This window comes from Eulemur rufifrons, chromosome 6 (assembly GCF_041146395.1).
Source record: "Eulemur rufifrons isolate Redbay chromosome 6, OSU_ERuf_1, whole genome shotgun sequence".
Lineage (NCBI taxonomy): Eukaryota > Metazoa > Chordata > Mammalia > Primates > Lemuridae > Eulemur > Eulemur rufifrons.
The window spans coordinates 54,255,670-54,275,623 of NC_090988.1; the positions used below are offsets into that span (position 1 = coordinate 54,255,670).

The window sequence follows — 19,954 nt, forward strand, 5'->3', positions numbered from 1 at the left end:
CATCCATGGCACCCATAGGCCACCCCCTGAGACACAGGCCCCCAAGAGCAAAGCTGTGTCACCGCTGCATCTTCTCCTGATGACACTTCTGGCCCCTCCACTGCCAAGTCTCGTAAAAGGCCTCCCTTTGAAGACCTTCCTCCAGGAGTTGGGCCTCAGTTCTTCTTGCTGTCCAGAGCCTGGGCCTTGGGCCTCGGGCCTCCCTGGGAGCTGAATTGGTGAGGGTAGCCCCTTATGGTGCTCGGGGTTCGGGGACCTGGGTCCAGCCAGCTCATCCGTGTGCCGGTGGGGACTCACTTTCTGCCTCACTGGCCCTTGGGCAGCTGACTCATATCAGTGTCGATTAGCATCTCCCTGACGGTCATTAGGTGCTGTTGGGTGCAGCTGGGTCCCAGTGTTGGCACCTCCCTGCCCCAGGCTTCTCCTCCCAGCCCCAGCTGCCTGAGCTAAGGAAGTGTCCTGGCCACAAACATGCAGCACGGAGACCCAGGCACAAGCTAGGCATAGGGACGCGCACAGGAACACAGATGTACGGAGAGAAAGAAACTCAATAGGCACAGAGGAACTCCCCCCACAGAACAGCAGGCCACAGCGCACAGACGTGGAGGGACCCACAATATGCACCCACAACATAGACCTCAACAGACACTGAGAAACACACACAGGCTTAATCTAAAAATTAACCTAGAAAAAAGAAACAGAACTGAGACACCCATGCACACAACTCTGGCACACACACCCGGACGTGCAGCACAGATGTGATTCAGCACGCGCGGTGCACCTCAGAAACGCTCACACTTGGCAGCACAGACGTGGCCAGACTGAGCTGCCGCGTGCCTTCCTCCATGCGTGCGGCATCTGTCACCTCTGGGCTGCTGCACGGGCTGTTCCCTTTGCCTGGAACACCCTTCCCCGATGCCCCCGATTTCTACCTGGCTAATCCCTATCATTCCTTAGGTCTTGGCGTCCTCTCTTCCAGGAAGACTTCCCCTTCCTTGGTAGGGGCCTTTCCGTGCTCCCCAGCCTTGGAGCTCTTCACGCCACATGGCATCGTTGACTGTTTTCCACCGAGTCTCTGTCAAGCTCTGGGATGAAAGATTTTGCCTGTGCCCAGTGAGGGGCGAGTGTGGGTATGAGTGGGCGATTAGGGCCAGGAAACTGGACAGGGACAATTTTGGCAGGTAGTGAGCCAGGAACAGCAGCGAGGAGCCCTAGCTATTCAGGGCCTGAGAAGCACTTAAGCCCCCAGGCTGGCACCACTGAGCCCGCCTGCCTCATTTTCTCAGACCTTGCTGATTCTTTTGTGTTTCTTCCAGGCTTGCTGCCTGACCCAGTTCCCTCCTTCCCGAAGCCGGCCTTGCCTCTCGCCACCTCTCTGAGTGCACGCACGCCCACTTGCCTCCTCTGCTTGGGCGTGCCCTGCCCCTATGTACAAGACCAGTGAAATCCTCATTATGCAAGGCCTGGGGTCAGAGGGCACGTCCTCCGTGCGGGCTTCCTGCCCACACCAGTTAGTGCTGGGCAGGAGCCTGATCATGAGCACAAGCCTTGGGGACTGTCCCTTGGTTCAAATCGCAGCTCCTCGGCTTCTTAACTGCAAGGCTTGTGTGCGTTCTGCCACCTTTGTTCCCTTGTCTGTGGAAAGGGGAGGATAAAAGAGCCCCCCTCGTTATCCTCATTAGGGCTGTGGCAGGGATTAAATGAGACAAAGTGTGTAATGGACCTGGCCCGCGGTTCAGCCCTCTCCGGACTGCAGGAGAGCAGGGAGAGCTAATGAGAGCAAGGGGTGCGCAGGTGCACTCGGGAGGTGCCTGGCGAGTCCTCGCTAATTGGCACCAAGTGAAACAAACATCTCCCGTGTGAGCACCTACTATGCGCCCTCCACAGCTGGTTCTTTGCACTTCCCGGCTCGGTTTCTGCATGCTGGCCAATTCTGCACAGCTGTTACTGCTCTGGGGCCCAGAAGATGGGGGTGTGACATCTTTTTTAAAATTTGTTTTTGTTTTTTTACATCTGTTTTATTAAGATATAATTTACAAACAATAAAGTCACCAATCTGAAGTGTGTAATGAGTTTTGATAAATATATACGGTCATGTAACCATTACGGCAATCAAGAAAAGAATATTTTTATCCCCCCAAGCTGCCCTTATGCCCTTTGTAGTCAATCCCCTTTGGGGGGTGGCTTCTTACAGGGCCGTGAGAGGTGCTGGGTTTTCCTGGTGCTGACAGCCTGGGCACACGGAGGAGGAAGATGCCAGGGAGCTGCTCCCCTCTCTGGGTGGTGGTCCCCACGGCCAGGCAGGGAAGGGATGCCCGGGCCATGGTCTCCTGAGGGCAGGCCCTGGACGTGAGGGCTGGATCAGCTGGAAGCAGTGGCTTCAGAAACCACAGAGTGGGTGACTGAGAGTAGAGAACTGGTGTTTCCACACACCTACCCCTCATGGGACCAGGGCTGCCCCATGGCCCTGGTGGAAAAGGCCATCTGTTGGTCCAGACTGGAGTGGGGCTGGCCACGATGACACCACCCTGTCTCCATCCTTCCCCCAACTCAAGGACTGTAAACCGTACTCTGTGGATTAACAATTCCCTGAAAAGAAGGGGGACACTTTTGTTCCCCAGTTCTAGAAGCAAATATTAAAGCAATTATGTAACTAGCAATAAATTACTTAAAGTAGTGACTCACTCAGCTTAATTAGAGCGCGAGCAGGGAGGGATTAAGGTATTTTTAGAGCATACACCTCGCTCTCTCCTGTGGGGGGAGGCCTCTGTGCAAGGTGGGGGTGGAGAAAGGGCCAGGAGCTCGTGGAAGCACCCCAGGTGTCTGCAAAGAGATGAAAGTCCATCCTCTGGCCCACCGAGGCCCTAACAAAGAGAGGCCAAGGCCGAGGGATTCAGATCAGACACAAGGAACACCTTCCAGTGGCACCTATGGGAGAACTGGGACAGGTACTAGATTATAAACTCTTTGAGGGCAGGGACTAGGTCTGTGACACCCCCCAGCCCCCACCCAGGAACAGACCGAGAATGAGACTTGGGAGTGAGACATATCTGGGTTTGAATGCTGCCTTCACTCGTTACTCACATGTGGCCTTGGGCAGCTTCCTTTATCACCGCAAGCTCTGCCATTTCCTCCGCCACAAAGTGGCCATGACAATATCCACCCACCTTCGTACATAGTGTAAGGGTCAGGTGGGATACTATGAGCAAAGCAGGCCTCAGTGCTGGCTCTGCTAGACCAAATGCCCCACAAGGGCAGGGATTGGGTCTGTTTTGCTCACTACTGTATCCCAAGCTTAATGCATGGATGGCACATAGTAGGTGCTCAATAAATGCTTTGTTGCGTGACTGCATGTTAGTTTTATTCGCATTCTCCTGTTCCAAATAGGTTCCTTTTCCTGGTTGTGAGTGAAGAATATAGGCAACGTGTGTAGAGGGCCTTGCAGGCGGGAGCCTGGCATTTCTCCTCCAGGCTGAGGAGCTGGTGACTTCCAGGGAGAGGCCTGGGAGGGTTCAGGACCATGGAAAGATCCAGCCCGCATTGGTTGAGTGGTTTTGTTGCCAGGAGGGTAGCTGGGTGGGAAGAGCCTCCCACTGTGGCCTCTACAGCCTGGGTTGGGAGGAGGAGGAGCCCCAACCCGGCCTGATGGGGGAGACTGGGACCCTCACCCACCATTGCTGGGAGTTCAGAGATGGCAGCGGTAAGATCAGGTGGGGCCTCCAGAAAGGCTTCCTAGAGGAAGGCATAGGATTGGCTGGAGGGGTTAGGCAGAGAGAGCATCCAGGCATCTGTAAAATGGAGTAATAACTCTGGCCCTGAGGTGTTCTGGGAGGAGTAAGTGAGTTACTTTTTAGAGATGCCTGGTACGTGCCTGCCTGGAGAGGGCACAACATGTGAACTCTTTCTTCCTTCCTTCCCCTTCCTTCCTCAGGCACGGTGGTATTAGGAGGGCACCCCCTGCCCTGTTCGAGAGAGCTGGGCCTGGGCCCTGGCTCGCAGGGGCTGGCGGGGTGCTGCCCTCGCCTCTGCAGTCGGCCCGAGCTGGACACACAGTAGGTGCGCACGGCAGACGAGGGGAAGGGCTGTGCTCCTCCTCCTTACCAGGGCACTGGGGGCTGAGGGAGGGACACAGCTGGACTGGGGTGAGAGAGTTTAATCCCTGCCCCTCCCCCAGGCCCAAGGCCCCAAGGCTCCTGCGCCCAGTGGCCGCTCTGATCAGCTCTGACCAGCTCTCCTCACACCTCGCTGGCCTCCCAGGGCTCAGGAGATGAATTAGTGATGACAGCAGCCAGCATCGCTATGACGACCGAGTGGTGCTCTTAGCCTCCAGTCAGGGCTCAGCGGCGGAGGCCACAGACCTCTTGGGCTCTGGGCCTTTGTCCTGGTGTGTGTGACAGGGGCTGGGGCCTGGGGGCATGGGGCAGGGGCCAGGGCATGGGGCTCTCTCGGGAGTGGACTGGGGTTTATTCAGATTGCTGGATCCAAAGGGACCTCGGGGACAGTTGTTTCTCTACCCTCCCTCCTTTGTTCCTTCCTCCTGTTTTTCCTTCCTCCCGCCTTTCCTCCTCTTTCCCTTCCTTCCACCATCTCTGAGCCCTATTCCTGTTGGAGGCCCTGGGCTGTCCACCCTTTCCCCTGCCCTGAGAATGAGGCCCGGCCTGGCCCTTCCCTGGGGGAGCTGAAGGAGGTGAGGGGACAGACACATCCTGGTCTAGGCCTCAGGGAAGGTGTGTGGGGCCCACTGGTGTCTCTGCAGGAGGGCCTGGCTCGGCTCCCCAGGGTGCTGTGTGAGTGGCTTTGCAGGAGGGTGACGCTTCTGGCCCTGACAAGCGAGGAGGGGGGTTTCCAGTGGAGAAGCAAGGTCCAGAGGTGAAGCGGTGTGGGATGGGAGGGTGGCAACAGCCCTGCGCGGCCGAGTGTGGGATGTGGAGCAGAGAACACGGAGCAGCTGGGGCTGGCCAAGACCTGGGAGGAAGGACATGCAGTGAGGAGTTTGCGTTTGTCCCGGGAGGAAAGAGGAGCGCTGAAGACTTTTGTTGTTGCTTATTTGATTGTTAAGTGGGAGGGTTCACTTTAGAGGTGGGAAAGCTGAGGCCCAAAGCAGGAAAGTGACCTGCTCAAGCTCGCTTTAGTCATTAGGGACAGCCTGAGACTCTGGGCTCTGCTCAGGTCCTGCTAGACCCCAGCTAGGACCTCTTGCCCCGGCCTTGCTGGCCGAGGTAACCGCTACCTCCAAAAGGTGGGGAGAGCACATGGGTGACTTTGCCCTCTGTTTGAATGAAATTTGCATGGGCAAGGGCTGTGCTGACGGCCCCCCCTCACTGTGTCAGGCGGATTGGCTTGGTGTGTGTGTGGTAGGGAGGGGGCTGTCCAGGGAAGGAAGGGGAAGTCAGGGGCTTGGCTAAGGTCGGCAAGGGATTAGGCTCAGAAATTGATTCTAACTTGGGTCATCGGGCGCTCAGCCCAGACCTATGCTATGTCCCTTCCTCCTCACCCTCAGGAACCTTAGGCTGAGCTGGGCACCTGTAGGAGGCCAGGGCACCCCTGAGCCCCTCACACCCTCCTCAGGGCTCTTCTTGGCCTTGGGGCTTGATATTGGGCCTGCTGTGTTGAAATTTATCTGGGCAGAAAGGGACCTTTAGCCCCATTGTTCTGTTGAAGAAACGGAGGTCCCAAGCTAGCAGTGACTCATCCAGGGTTACAGCAGGTCAGCGTCTGGGCCGGCCCCGCTGCCGGGCCCTCGGCTTGTCTACACTCCCCCCAACTCTCCGCTCTCCCCGTGCCTCTCTCCCAGCCCGCTGTGCGCCACTGCTGCGCCTGCCAGCCTTGATGGATGGCCCTGCAGCTCAGCCTCCCTCCCATTCGTCTCCGGATGCCGGGCCGTTAGCCTCCTAATCACCAGTCCTGTCTGGTGGCCACCAAGCCATCCATCTCCCCACACAGCCTCGCCCGGCACAGGTGGTTTTCTTTGGGGGACGGGGGGTGCAGAGGGTCTTGCTCCTCTGAGGCCGAGCTGAGTTTAGCTGCAGCCCCCATTCTAGAGGGCCCCAGGTTAGGAAACAGCCTGCATTCCCACCTGCACCACCTTGCTGGAGTGCCCGAAATCCCTCCTGGGCCTCCCACGGACACCCGTACAGGCACACCCGCATGTGTGCTCACAGTAACACTAATAAAAGCTTTCATGTATCAAAAAAGTATTATATGCCAAGCATTGTGCCAGAGCTCTGTGTGTATAATCTCATGCATCCTGTTAGTTCGTTGGTAACCCTACTGTACAGATAAGGAAATTGAGGCTCAGAGAGGTTAAGTGACTTGCACTAGGAAAGGGAGGAGCTGGGATTTGAACTCCGCTCTGTATGGCTCACATCTTGCATTCACAACTCCTCTGCTCTGCTGGCTCAGCACAGGCACACATGCATGGGCACACGTGTGTACAGGAACACAAGCTACCATATTGGCTCTTGCTCTTGCACCACCCATCTACCCAGCCTGGGTTCCTGAGGAGTGAGCAGAATGCTGGGCTGCAGAGGTGATGAAGAGTCACTGCTTATTGTCCCCAGGCTGCCCCGACTCACACCCTAGCTGTGACACTGGAGGGCCAGGGCGCTGCGTGGAGGAGGCGGCCTTCAGGCAGTGGGAAGGGGAGGCTGGGAGGCAGTGGATCGATCATCCCTGCAGCGCCGCCTTCCAGGAACTGGGGCCCAAGGGAGTATGGCGCCACGGGTCGATTTTCTAGGCTGCAGCCCAAGTCCAGTGTATGTAGGGTGGGGTGAGTGGGGTGAGGCTGGTGTGCAGCTGCCTGCCTCCCCCTGCCCCTTCTGCTCCTGCCTTCCTCCTGCCTTTCACCTGCGGCCCCACGCCTGCCCTGTCTCCCCCTACTGCCCCTACCATGGGCACTGCAGACACTGAGGATCAAACTCCCAGCTCCCAGGTGCCTATGTGTGCCCACTGCTGCCCAGCCCACCCCAGCCCGCCCCGCCCCAGAGGCAGATCTTGGGGTGGGTGCTGTGAGAGCCGCCCTACGCTGTTGTGGTGAAGATGGGCAGGGAGGCCGGGACCTGCGGGGAGGCAAGGCGACCTACCACACAGCCTTCGGAGACCTCCATGGGCAGTTTAATGAGATAATAGATGTAAAGGGGCGCATAGTAGGCACTTTATTCATCTTGTCCTGCTCCTCCCTTGTGTCTGAAAAGACCAGGACTGGCAGGGTGCCTCTGAGCTCCCAGAGCTGGCTGTCAGGTTCAGCTGACAGTGTTACCCATCAGATCCCATGGACAGTTAGCTCAGAGTTGCGGGGGTGGGGGCGGGGGTGGGATGTGGAGTGGAGGGAGGGAGAGATATTAGCACCTGACAGTCTCGCCAAGTGCTGTCACCCATCCTGACAAGGAGAGAAGGGGCTTCTGGTGCTAGGAGCAGTGGCAGCCAGAGCAGGGCTCGGGACCCTCCCCAGGCCACCCGACATTCTCCCTCTGAGAGGGGCTCCTGAGCCAGCCTGGTCACCCGCCTTCTTGGCTGCCCCCACCCCATGGAGGAGCCTCCACCAGGCCCCCTAGCTTGCACTGGCCTCAGGAGAGCTGGGGGTGTCCTGGGCAGGCTGCGGGCTGGGGGTGTCAGAGCAGAGCTTTCCTCTTCATCCCTACCAGGTTCCTGGGGGCATTAAATGAGCTGTTGCCTGTCAAGTGCCTGCCACTTCCCTGACCCCAAGGGCCGGGCTGCACTGGGTCCCCAGAGCCTGCCTGCCTAGTCCCAGCCCTGAAATGGCCAGCTGTGTCCCACGTTCTGCCCCACAGGGCGTGTTGCTGAGGAGGAAGGAAGTAAACTTGGGGGTGGGGCTGGAGCTCTGCTGTCCCAGGGGTCCTGTCTCGGGCCCTGCCATCTTCTCATTCACTCTGGTTTGCAGACAAGTGAGGCTCTCTGCGCTAAGAGAGCCTCCCTGGGCAACTAAGGCGTGGTCTCTCTTGGGGTGGGGGTGGGGCGGGGGTGGGGAAGGAGGCTGGGCTGGGATTCCCAAGGCCTGACTTGCTGCTACTCAGACACTGCGTCATTGTAAGATCTTGGGCAAGACCTGTCTCCTTGGGGGCAAGGGAGACATGTGACCCCTGACCTCCGGAGACTCTTGTGAGGTTTGCGCCCAGATGATTCTGTGTTCTGGAGGAGAGCCCAGGGTGGTAGGATGGTGGTGCAAGGCTGGTGACACCCGTGCCACTGGTGGGCAGACGGAGGAGGAAGGGCCAAGGACGCGGTGGCTTTGCCCTGGTATTGCTGCCACTCTGCCCTGCTGCCGGCTGCTCCGCGCTGCCCTGCCTGGCCGCTCTGCTCCTAGTCCTCTGCCTTTACTACTGCCTCCTGCCTCAGGCTCATCTCCTCTGTCCTGCATCCATCTCCGTCATTGCCCTGCGCTCTCCCCCACTGTCTGCTGCACCCTCTCCCTCCCTGGGAGTGCGGAGGGCCTTGCTGGGAGTTTGGCCCTCCCTGCCTCTTGTCTCTAAGAGGTCTCTGCCACTCTGACCAGCTCCTGTCTTCTTCCGCTTCCTGTATCTCTCTCTCTGATGGTGTCTCTGCCTCTCACCGTCTCTGGATTCCCTCTGCCTGTCTCTGCATGTTGCTCCGTGCCCTCATCTCTGTGTCTGTCTCTCAGGGCCTGCCTGGTCTTGACCTCTTTGCCTCCTTCTTGCAAGCCCAGCCCGGGTAGCAGGTCCAGCCCTCCATCCCGGAGAACAGATGTAGCCCACCCTTCCTCTCTCTTGCTGGCTGCCTCCAAGGAAGCTCCCTCCTGATGATGGCCTCCACCCTGAGCCATGCCTTGTTGCTAGGCCTTGGGCTGGCAGCACCTGGCTTCCATAGCGACGGGTGCTTAGAAACAGAACGCCACGTCTCCCAGCCCCACGACAGGAGCCTTTGCTGATCGAGCACCTTTCGATCAATCAGGAAGCACGGCCCGGGCTCTAGGCTGCCTCCAACTTGGGGTGAAAGAAAGGATCATGAGAACTGCCTTTTGGAGCTCTGGGGACCGCTTGGCTGGGAGGAGTTGCTTTAGGGCAGCCCTGAAGCCAAAGAAGGAGTCAGGAGGGAGGCCCGGGGCTCTCCTCCCAGGAGTCAGCCTGTGCAGAAGGCATGAGCCTGGGAGCCAGGAGGGGTGGGATTGGAATTGCTGTTGTACCATTTCTAATTGCGTGACTTTAAACAAGTGACTTCAGGTCCCAGGGCCTCAGTTTCATCAACTTTAAAATCAGGCTAATATCACGAAGTGTAAATGAAAGAATAGAGTGGGTGGGCCTGGCACGTAGAAGGTGGTCACCGATGCCCATTCCCCTCCCTTCCCCTGTAAAGGTGTTTAAGATTTAATTGGCAGAGAAGAGGGAGAAGGTTCCCCATGCGTGGGGAATGATGTAAGCAAAGGGGAGGCGGCTGGACTCCTCCCCACACATGCAGGGGTGTGAGGGGAAGAACCTGGGGCCAAATCTGGAAATGGTTTGGCCAGAAGCAGCCAGGCTGAGGGGCTCTGGGATGAGGGACCCGGTCTCCTGGGAGGTGGGTTTTTGCCAGGTGCAAAGAAATGATGAAATTCTCTTCTAGCATTTGGGAGTCCTCGGGTGGGGAGCCACATTGGGGTCCCCTTGCCTAGTCCCATATGGCTCCCTGCCCCCACCCTGTCACTGGGCCCCAGGAGAGTGGCTTCCACTGGTTCCTCCCCCCTGCCAGGCCTGCCCACAGGGGCCACCACGGCCACACAGGCTGAATCCTACGGCCGTGGGCTGTCCACGCAAGGCCCCACTCTGTCCCTGTACAGATAAGGAAACTGAGGCCCAGAATTAGGAGGGCTTTCCTGATTCTAGCCCAGCTCTCCCCTCTTTTCAGGCCTGTCTGCTAAACTGAGGACTGCCGGCTGCCAGGGAAGGTGGGGAAGGGAGGGAGGAGATGACGTGGGCTTGGGGGAAGCTTGGCGGCGGGGGGGGGGGGCGGGGGGCAGAGTCCCACATCGCTTGGGCAGCCAGGGAAGGGTTAACATCCCTATGTCCAAACCATGGGCACTGCCAGAGGGCTCTGAGGTGTGCTGGGGAATGAGGTCAACAGTACTGTCCTTTTCTGAGCTGTTCTGTGTGCCAAGCTCTGTGCTCCATACTTAAGAGCCTCATCTCATTTATTCTTGACAACCACCTTCCGAGGAAGACCAGCTGACCCCCAGTTTAGAAGTGAGGACACGGTGCCTTGAGGAGCCACTTGTGTAGGGTGACACAGCTGGAGAGTGGAGGGGTTAGACTGACTCACCCCCATGGACCGTGTCCCTCCCCGTCTGCACCTCCAGACAGCCCGCTGCTCCCCTGACACTGCCTGGACGGGGGTGTTCATTTCCTGCTCCCCCAATCCCTGTCCTCAGCATCCCCCACCGTGGCATGCACAGGAGTGACATCCCCATTACCTGGTCTCACAGGGACTCCAGTGGACAGACTATCAGGCTCTGAGGGACGTGGAAACTGGGTGTTGGAGCCCAGGAGTCAGGGCACCCCAGGCAGTAGGGCTAAATAATAGGGTGATAGGATCTTGGACTCCTATGGTCTCAGGACCTCGGGCTTTCGCGTTCATAGAATAACATAAGAAGCACAGACTCTTCGAATGGCGAGGTGTTATGATAGACACTCTGATTTTCTTAAAGAATGAGGCTCTGGGAGTTCTTGGAGCTTTGAAGCCCTGTAGGACAGTTTCTGAGTTGTCAAGGGGTGTTCAGAGCATGGGGCCTTGGGTCTCCGTTGTTTATGCTTTCTTGGTATTTCCAGATGTCCTGGTGTTTCTGGTGGGCTCAGCTTTTAGCAGCCCTGGTGTGTGCATTTGGGGTGCACTGGGATCAGTGACCGACTGCAGCTCGAGGCCCCCTGGAGCGGCGCCAGCACAGGAATAGCCGGTGGAGGAGAGCAGGGCAGCCTCGGGGCTGCAGCTGTCTGGGTGGGGCTGGGTGGGGCTCTGGGTGGCCACCTTGGCAGAGGACCAGCCTGCCTTCTCTATCCACTCACCCAGCCTGCCACCAGGGCAAGCTCTTCTAGGGCTGGAGTCAAAGAAGTACCCCTCCCCCACCCCAGGTCCTGCAGACTGGGAGGCAGGAGGTGCCATTGAGAGGAAGAGATGGGGCTGGGAGTGGGGGGTGGGGCGTGGGGATGCGAGCAAGACTGGAGCTCAGTGAGGGGGTGATCAGTGATTGCCTGGGGCTTAGTAAGGAGGCACGGGCTGTGTGGGGGCTCAGCGAGGGGATGTGGCGCGGTGGAGCGTGCCGGAGAGCTCCTCCAGACTGCCTCTGCCCTGCTGCTGCGGGTTCCTGAGGATGGCAGTTGAGGTGGGGGGATCCTGAGCGCCTTGAGCCCACTGTCTGTCCCAGGGGTAGGCTGAGAGCCAAGAGCTCCTTTTCCCACCTCTGCCCAAAGCTGAAAAAGTTGTTAGAGCTGCTGAGAAAGCTGGAATCTGTCCCTCCCTTTGCTCATCTTTCTTCCTGGTTTCCATGGGAATTTGGCTCAGAATGATCAGGGGTTGACAGGATGGTGCTGTGGGAGGAGTCAGAGTCACGCAGAGCCACCCCACAGGGGAAGGAGCTGGCTGGTAAGAAAGTGAGCTCCCCGCCCCTGGGAGTATGCGAGCAGGGCAGGGGCTGGATAGTGACTTCAGAAAAGGGTTCATATGGGGAAGAGGAAGCAGTCTGGAGGCTACATCCTTGGGATGATTGGTCCAAGTGGCCCCACCTTCCAGATGTCCCTGAGCCTCAGAGAGGGGGTTGCCACACCCTAGGCTCTGCCCCTGATCTGTCCCTGACTCCTGCTCTCTGTGCCCAGCCTCATGCTGGACGTGGACACGGAGCTGAATCAGACCCAGTCTCTGCTAGGGGAGCCCCAGTCTGATGCGGGGTGCGGGGGTCACACAGGGAAACAGATATAGTTGGGTAAGTCCTACAAAAATGGGAGACCTGTCTGGAAGGAAAACCACTGATTCCTGTTGTCCACAGATGTCTTTCTGAGCAATTCTTCTGGATCAAGCTTTGTTCTAGATGCTGGGGCAAAACAGCAGTAAGCAAAACAGAAAAAGTCCTGTCCCCTGGAGCTGACAGCATGGTGGGGAGGATGGGCTCCTCCAGACAGTGACGAGAAGTGCTGGGGAGCGGTGGGGAGTGAGGCCAGAGGGCAGAGTGTGGGCGTAGCAGGAGAGGAGGCTTTGCCCAGCCTGAGAGCCTAGAAAGCCTTGGAAGCCAGAACAGGGTTCCACTTGGTCCCACGGGCACCGGGGAGCCATGTGGGTGGGGGTGAGGCAGTCAGACTCGGGTATAGAAAAGGGTTCTCGGCCGGGCACGGTGGCTCACGCCTGTAATCCTAGCACTCTGGGAGGCCGAGGTGGGCGGATCGTTTGAGCTCAGGAGTTCGAGACCAGCCTGAGCAAGAGCGAGACCACACCTCTACTAAAAATAGAAAGAAATTATATGGACAGCTAAAAATATATATAGAAAAAATTAGCCGGGCATGGTGGTGCATGCCTGTAGTCCCAGCTACTCGGGAGGCTGAGACAGGAGGATCGCTTGAGCTCAGGAGTTTGAGGTTGCTGTGAGCTAGGCTGACGCCACGGCACTCACTCTAGCCTGGGCAACAGAGTGAGACTCTGTCTCAAAAAAAAAAAAAAAAAAAGGGTTCTCTGGCAAGTGTGGGCACCGGGGGGAAGGAGGCACTCAGCATGTGCAGGAGCCAGGGCAGTGTGTGTTTGAGGACGTGTGTGTGTGTGTGTGTCTGGAGGGGTGACGGGAGTGTGTGTGTATCTGTGGAGAGACTCTGTGGGTCGGGGATGTGTGTGTATGATTGTGTGTGGCCCGGCAGCCCGTGTAGAGGGAGGCCGGGGTCTGTGGGTGCTGGGGAGCAGATGCTAAGGCCCAAGGTGTGTCATGGCTCAGGTCTCCTGGACCTTAGCTCCCGTGCCAGCCAGCAGGTCCTGGACTGGTCCTGGACGAGAATCCTATGGGTTCCCTTCCCCCAGGAGGGTCACAGGGCCACCATCTGCTGCAGAGAAGACAAGTATGTATGCAAATAATATGGAAACAGATGGGACCTGTGGCTGACCCACCCCATGTCACCTCATCCCCTGAGCCTGAGTTTACTCAGCCTGTGCCCTTCCTGACTCAGAGCTGCTGGGAGCAGGTCCTGAACACCCAGAGCTGAAATCTATATTGTCCCCAGCACCTGCCTGTGGTCAGATCCTCTCTCTGTGAGGACCACCCCACATCTGGAGCCACAGCCAGTGGACACAGAGCTGGACCTGGACTAGTGGTCAGGTGTGAAGTTGAGCACACACACACACACACACGTGAACGCATATACATGCTACACCTGGACACTTGTGCATACACAGGACTGCACACGCATACCTGCATGTACTCTTGCACCTGCACACAGACACATACCTGTTGGCATGCACACACGCATGTGCCCACTTCTCTAGCTACACATACATATCTGTGTGCACACACAAGTTCAGCTATACCATGGAAGTATCACACACCCTCACAATGATACAAACTTACAGACATTTGTTCACACCCTCTCCCGTCTTCACACACATCACATTCACACACCCGGGTGCAGCTTGCACGCATGCACATCACACACAGAGCTGCCTAAGGGTGGCTCACCCCTGCCCAGGTGCACACCCATGCCCACCCCAGGGCTGAAGTGGTGAGGACAGGGTTAACCCACAGAGATGTCGGTTTCCTCCAGGAAGTTTCCTGGATTGTCCATTTGCAGAGATCTTGGAAGTGGGGCCCTATTTTCGTCCATAGGCTCTACTCCAGGTCATGGAGAGACCGAGTCATACACACTCTCTCCTGAGGAGCCTCCCATATTGGGATCTGGTCCTTGCTCATAGTCCTTGGGCCTGTCACGCCCAGCCAGGCCTGCCTGGATCCTGCCTCCCTTCACCACAGCTGCCGGAGTACTCAAAGAGAACCAGGCCCACCTTCGTAGCTGCTGAGAAGTCTGAGGCCACAGGGTGTCGGAGCCTTGCCTAAAGTCATCCAGCTGTCAGGGAAGGGCTTGGGTTTGAACCCTGGGCTTCTGGGGGTCTGACCACAGTCAGCAGCAGCAGGATAGATGCATGTCAGGTGCCAGACAGGCTCATGGAAGCAGGACACATGGTCATGGGGGATGGGAACAGATTTAGGGCCTAAGAAGGGTCTGCCAGTACCAAGTGTGGGAGACGGAAGGATGGCAAGAGGGAAACCCTCCTTCTACTTCACCAGAGCTCACTGGGCACCACAGTGTTCCCAGCCTGAGCTGGACCACGGGGACCCAGGAAAAGATCTGACAGTCCCTGCCCTTGAGGAAGGGCTAGAAAGAAGTGAGAAGAAGAGAGGGCAGTGTAGACTGGGGAAATCTTGGTGGGAGCAACTTCTTATTGGATGGGAGTTTTCTTCCCGTATGTATCTTGAAAATCTGACTTTTTTATTTCTTTATCTTCAATATAGAGCACGCAGTAAATTCTCAGTAAATGTTTGTGGCATGAATGAATTAACAAACAAAGGCACGACATTGACAGGCGGCTATGCCTTTGGAAGGGCATTGAAAGTGGGAGGGGAACAGGTTGAGCAAAGGCAAGGAAGTGGAAAGAAAGCCAGAAGTTCAGGGTGCAGGGGAGTCAGGCATGGCTGATGGTAGGAAGCGGTAGGAGAAGTAGGAAAAAGTCATCTGCATACCGCGCTAAAATTTTGGATGTTGCCTTGGGGGCCACGGGGAGCCCAGTGCAGACCGTGTGCAGGGGGGTGGCATGGTCAAGTGAACCTGCCCTAGTGGGCCTGGGCTACACAGTAGATGTTCATCCTTACGGAAAGAGCACTGAGTTTGGGGTCAATTGGTCTGGGTCCATGCTCCTGTACTAGCCAGCTGGGCAATCCTGGGTAAATGTCTACATCTCTCTGAACCTCAGTTTCCTTATTTGTCAAATGGGGCTAACGCAGTGCTTCCTGAGGCTGTTGGATGGGGCCTGGGTGAGGAAGAACTTTGTAAGCACAAGGCCCCACCAATGGGAGGCATCACTATTATTAGGAACAAGGCAGGGCTGATCCCTGGACAGGGCCTGAGGTCGGGTAGGCTATCAGCTGAGTCACCTTTTCCTGAAATACCCAGTCTGGGACAGCTGGGCCACTAGGCACAGGCCAAGTGGTCCCTGAGGTGGGGAGAGAAAAGGAGGTGTCTAGAGGGGGTGGGTCAGGCATTCCTGAGCTGGAGCTGGGAGGACAGCTGGAGCAGGGGTAGGCTTTCTGGTGTTAGAAATGGGGAGAGGGCGCAGGGACTGCGATAGTAGGATCCTCAGCCACCGCACTGTTGGGGACAAAAGAAGAGCTGGGAAAATCTGTTTTTCTTACCTGCCTTTGCTCAAGAAGCAGGGAATGAATTTAAGGCACAGACAGGAGCCAGATGGCCTGGGTTTGAATTTCGGCTCTGCTATTTACTACTAGCTGTGTGACTGTGGGCAAGTTACTTAGTCTCTCTGTGCTTCAGTTTTCCTTAATCTGTCAAATGTGGCTAACAATAGATCCTACTGTATAATGTTGAGAAGATGAAATGTGAGGCATATAGTACGTGCTCAATAAATGTTAAAGCCTCCCAGTCCCAGATATACACACTTAGCCCTTGGGGGCCAGCCCTGACCCTCGCCTCCAGAGGCGAGCCAGGCAGAATGTACACCTAATCCGGGGTTCTCAGACTGGGAAGCAAATTAGAATCACCTGGGAACATTTAAGAATATCTGGGACAGGGGTTCCAGACATCAGCATTTTGGCCCCTGAATGATAAGCAGGCTGAAAGGATTTGGGAGGGCACTGGGGGAGGGGTGGTACGCGCAAAGGCCTGGAGGTGAGAATGAGTCAGTCCCTGATTTGAGTAGAGCAAGACATAAATTTAAGGAATGGTGGGGAGAGGGAGTCAAAGCTCGATAAACAAGTCAGGGTTCAGTTTACAGGGTCTGGCATGTCAGGCCGAGGGTTCAGGCTTTATTGTGCTGGTAGTAGGGAGCCACTGAAGGAGTTTGAGCAGGGGAGGAAGCATGTCCAGAGCTGATCTTCAGAAAGAAAGGTGGGAGAAATTGTAGCATGGAGAGCCACCCCCTGAGCGGGTGGGATGGCCAGGACTCTGCCAAGTCTGTGTGCCAGGTGCCTGGACTGTGTCCAGGACTGGCCTCAGTGACTCAACATTGAGAAAATCACTCCCCAGGGAGAAAGGGCCCTGATGAATCACCCAAGTGAGGTGGGGAGGCTAGGAGGCTGGGGCTTCACTGACTCACCCTGCAAGAGTTGGGTGGGCAGGTGCAGAGAGCGGGGTGGGCAGTGCAGTGGGAAAGATTCAGGTCAGACCACAGTGAGGGCTGTCAGGGGACTCTGCCTTAACACCATTCCTGGCTTTGGTATTCTTGGCAGTCCTGTGAGGGAGATGGGAAAAGTGAGGCACAGAGAACAGGGGAGGGGATGTGACCAAGGTCATGTAGCAAGTGGCTGGCATAGGCCGAGCGAGGCTCAAGCGCACCCTCGATCCAGACACGTTCCACCTCCCCAGCCGCTCTCATGCCAAGCAGAGGCTAAGAACCGGGTCAGTCCAGGCGGGGAGCTGACCCCAATGACCCCCCCCCCCCCCCCCCCGCCAAGCAGATGGCAACTGAGGCCTGGCTGCGCCACCGCGATGCGACAGCAGGGGGCGCAGGAGCGTCACGGCTGCAGCAGGCGCCTGAACCCAGAGGCCGCTCTGCGGAGAAATGCGCTCCGGGCGTGCGAGTCCCACCGCGGAACCGCGGACTGTGTGGCCCTGGGGCCTGCGTCCTCTCCGGCCTCCGGGGACTCCGTCGCAGACCTGCTTGCCCAGTGCTGGGTGCCCAGTGCTGGGTGCCCAGTGCCCCTGCCCCCACTCCGGAGTGGTGCGCCTGTCCGCGTGTGCGCTCCTGTGTCTGCGCGCACGTGTCTCCCTGGCTGATTTGCTACTGCTCCAGGGCCTGTCCGTGTCGGAGCGACCTCTGAAATTCTCCCTGACTTCCTTTTCCTCCAGGGGTGAGGGAGAGTAGCAAGCCCAGAGTTCCTGTAGTGCCCGCGCCCCGTCCCCTATCTTCTCACGCCCCCGCCCCCCAAAGCGCTGGTCTCTTGCCCGCGGCTCTGGCCGAGCTCCGGGACTCAAAGTGGTGGTGGGGGGAGAGGACGCGATCAGACAGGGTGGGGGCTCCGAGATCCGAGAGGAGGGCGGCGGGGCACGGGGGGGGGGGAGCGGAGGCTGAGAGCCGGCTACCTGGCGGGGATCCTAATAGCAGACAGCTGGAGGAATGCAGGGAATCTAGGGAGCGGGGCGAGAGGGGAGGCGAGAGCCGAGGGGGGCTCCGGTGGGGTCCGAGATCCGACGGGCCGAGAGGTGCCGTCCGCCGCAGCGGGAGGTGGGCGGGGCCGGGCGGCCTGGGGGCGGGCCGGGGGCGGGCCGGGGCGGGGCCGGGGCGGACGCTCCCGGGGACCCGGCGAAGCTGTCGCGGACGCGCTGACCGAGCGCAGCGGCCGGGCCGGCGGGCGGGCGGGCGGCTGCGAGCATGGTCCTGGTGCTGCACCACATCCTCATCGCTGTTGTCCAATTCCTTAGGCGGGGCCAGCAGGTCTTCCTCAAGCCGGACGAGCCGCCGCCGCCGCCGCCGCAGCCATGCGCCGACAGCCTGCAGGTAGGGGGGCCCCGCTCTGGGCACAAGGGGAACGGGGTGTCCGGCGAGTGCCGGGCCGGGTCCTCCGCGGAGCATGCGGTCTCCGGCTCCGTGGTCCACCCGGGCCCGAACCCTCTGAACCCGAGGCAAGGAACCCTCCCCTACTTCTGAATCCGGTGCTGGGACTGCGGCTCAGACTCGGAGCCCTTGAAGCCCCAGCTCACAGTCCAAACGCCAGCTCGGACTCTGAACCCCATTCGGATCCGGGACGGGAGTCCACCCCAAGCACTGAACTCCCAATCTACAGTGGGACCCCAGTCCACTCTTGAGAGCTCTGCCTAAGCCTCAGCCCCAGATAAGTGGAGGACCCCTGCCCAATCCTCTGAACGTTCGCTGTACATATGGGATTCTAGCACACTCAGAGCACCTGAACCCCCAGCTCTCTGCTGGGACCCCACTTCAGAGCTGGGGCCTCACCCTACGCCCCTGAAGCTCCACATCACAGACTCAACCATGCACCCACCCAGATGCCTACTCAAACATCTAGACTTCAGTCAGCTGGGACCGCCCAGGGTCCAAAGCCCTCTTTCCATCGGGGCTTCTCTTGCCTGATCTACGGGACCCCCCACCCCATTCCTTTCCTCCCTCTTGTATTTGCGGTCCCCTGTTCTTTTCCTTCTGGTCTCCCCCTCCCTCTCTTTTCTCTCCAGGTGTGCTGGTCCCACTGCATTCCTTGGGTTTCTCCCCTGGGTTCTCTCCAAGTCTCCCCGGGCTCTCTCTGCCCTTCGGCTTCTCTCTCCTGTGGTCTCTTGCCCTGTGTGCCCACCTCTCTTGGTCTATCTGTCTCTCTCCCCAACTTCTCTGGGTCTCTGTCTTTGTTCTGAGGTCTCTCTCTGTGGTCATCCCTTCTCCTTAATCTGCCTCTGCTTTGGGATGAGGAGGGGGCAGGCTCAGAGTGCGGGGCCAGCGTCCCCTGTTCTGAGGCACGGTGTGCTGTGAGCTCAGGTGGAAAGGCCTGAACATGGAGCGTGCTGCCCCCGAGTGGTGCCCAGGGATCTGAGGCCGGTGGGGATGCCATGGTGGGGCGCTGGTGTTTGTAACTTATAAAGCCCCCGTCCCCGCTGCCCTGGTCTTGACAGGGGCAGCTGGGCTTGGGATGGGAGAGAGGAGTAGCCTGCAACCCGCTGCCAGTCACCCGTAGTGGGGTGAGTCTGGGATGCCTGTGTCTGTGTGAGTGTTTCCCCGTGTGTGTAGTGTGGGCTGGGTTGCATGTGTTGGGTGTGCCTTGTGTGTGATCATGTGTGTTGTATCAAGTCTGATTGCGTCCTCATGAGGGGGATCATGTGTGGGAAGATGATGGGGAAGGTTGCATGCTGTATGCAGCAAGGGAGGCGGCGTTGTGGGTGTGGAGTGCTAGCTGGGTGTGTGACTGCTGTGTGTGTAGGGAACTTGTGTGTGTGTGTTTGGATGTCTGTCATTGTAGGGTGGAGTTGTGGGGGCAGCTTACATGGGGGCTGTATATGTGGTCATGTATAGCCAGGAAGGGCCACTGTGGGGGCCTGATGGGTTCCACTGGATGTCTTGTCAGAGAGGAGTTGGCGGGGGTGGGGGGGGTGTTCTCAGCCGAGGTGACTGGCTTAGAGCCACTGTGGCACACTCTGGGTTTGCTTGGGGAATATATATATTAGAACCTGTGTGTTGGTGTTTGGGTGTCATGTATCTGCGTGGTGGCTGTTTCCGCAACTCTGGCCAGGAAAGGGTACAGCCCAGGCCAAGGGGTCCTGGGCCAGGAGCCAGTTAACCAAGCGTGTGTGTGTGTGTGTGTGTGTGTGTACGTGTAGGGTTGGGGTGGAAGGAGGCAGTGTGCCAGCAGGGCTGTCTATGCTGAGGGGCTGTGTGTGCCCACAAACGTGTGACATTAGGTGTGCACATTACCTATGCAGGGTGTGTCCGAATGTGTCTCTGAGCCTGGGTGGTATGTGTGTTGAATTTGATGGGATGCATATGTCTGTGGTTGGGAGGTGAGGGAGAGGTGCGTGAGGTGCATGGTGGGAGATTGGGTGTGAGTGTGGTGTGAAGTGTGGGTGTGTGAGCTATGTGACTTTTTGGTGTGAGGTCTGGACTATGTGATCTTTTCTTCCTGTGAGCTGTTTGCGTGTGTGGTGAGGAGGGAGTGAGGGGTGTCCAGTGAGCTAGGGGCTGGGGTGGGGTGTTGAGGGCTGTAGAACTTGCCGTGGCAGGTAAGGAAGTGTGTGCGGAAGGTGCGTGGCGGGAGGAA

General features: G+C 58.0%; 1 protein-coding gene across 2 annotated transcripts in view; it reads left to right on the forward strand.

Moving 5' to 3' along the window:
- PDE2A (phosphodiesterase 2A) overlaps positions 1-19,954 on the forward strand; it is a 92,945-nt gene that overhangs the window by 11,141 nt on the left and 61,850 nt on the right. Inside the window, exon 2 of one of the 2 annotated variants that reach the window (XM_069471021.1) lies at positions 17,622-17,697. In XM_069471021.1, coding sequence (XP_069327122.1) covers positions 17,622-17,697 — 76 coding nt within the window. Of the gene's footprint in view, positions 1-17,504; positions 17,698-19,954 lie in introns of those variants that run through there. The other variant, XM_069471022.1, reaches the window with a different exon arrangement.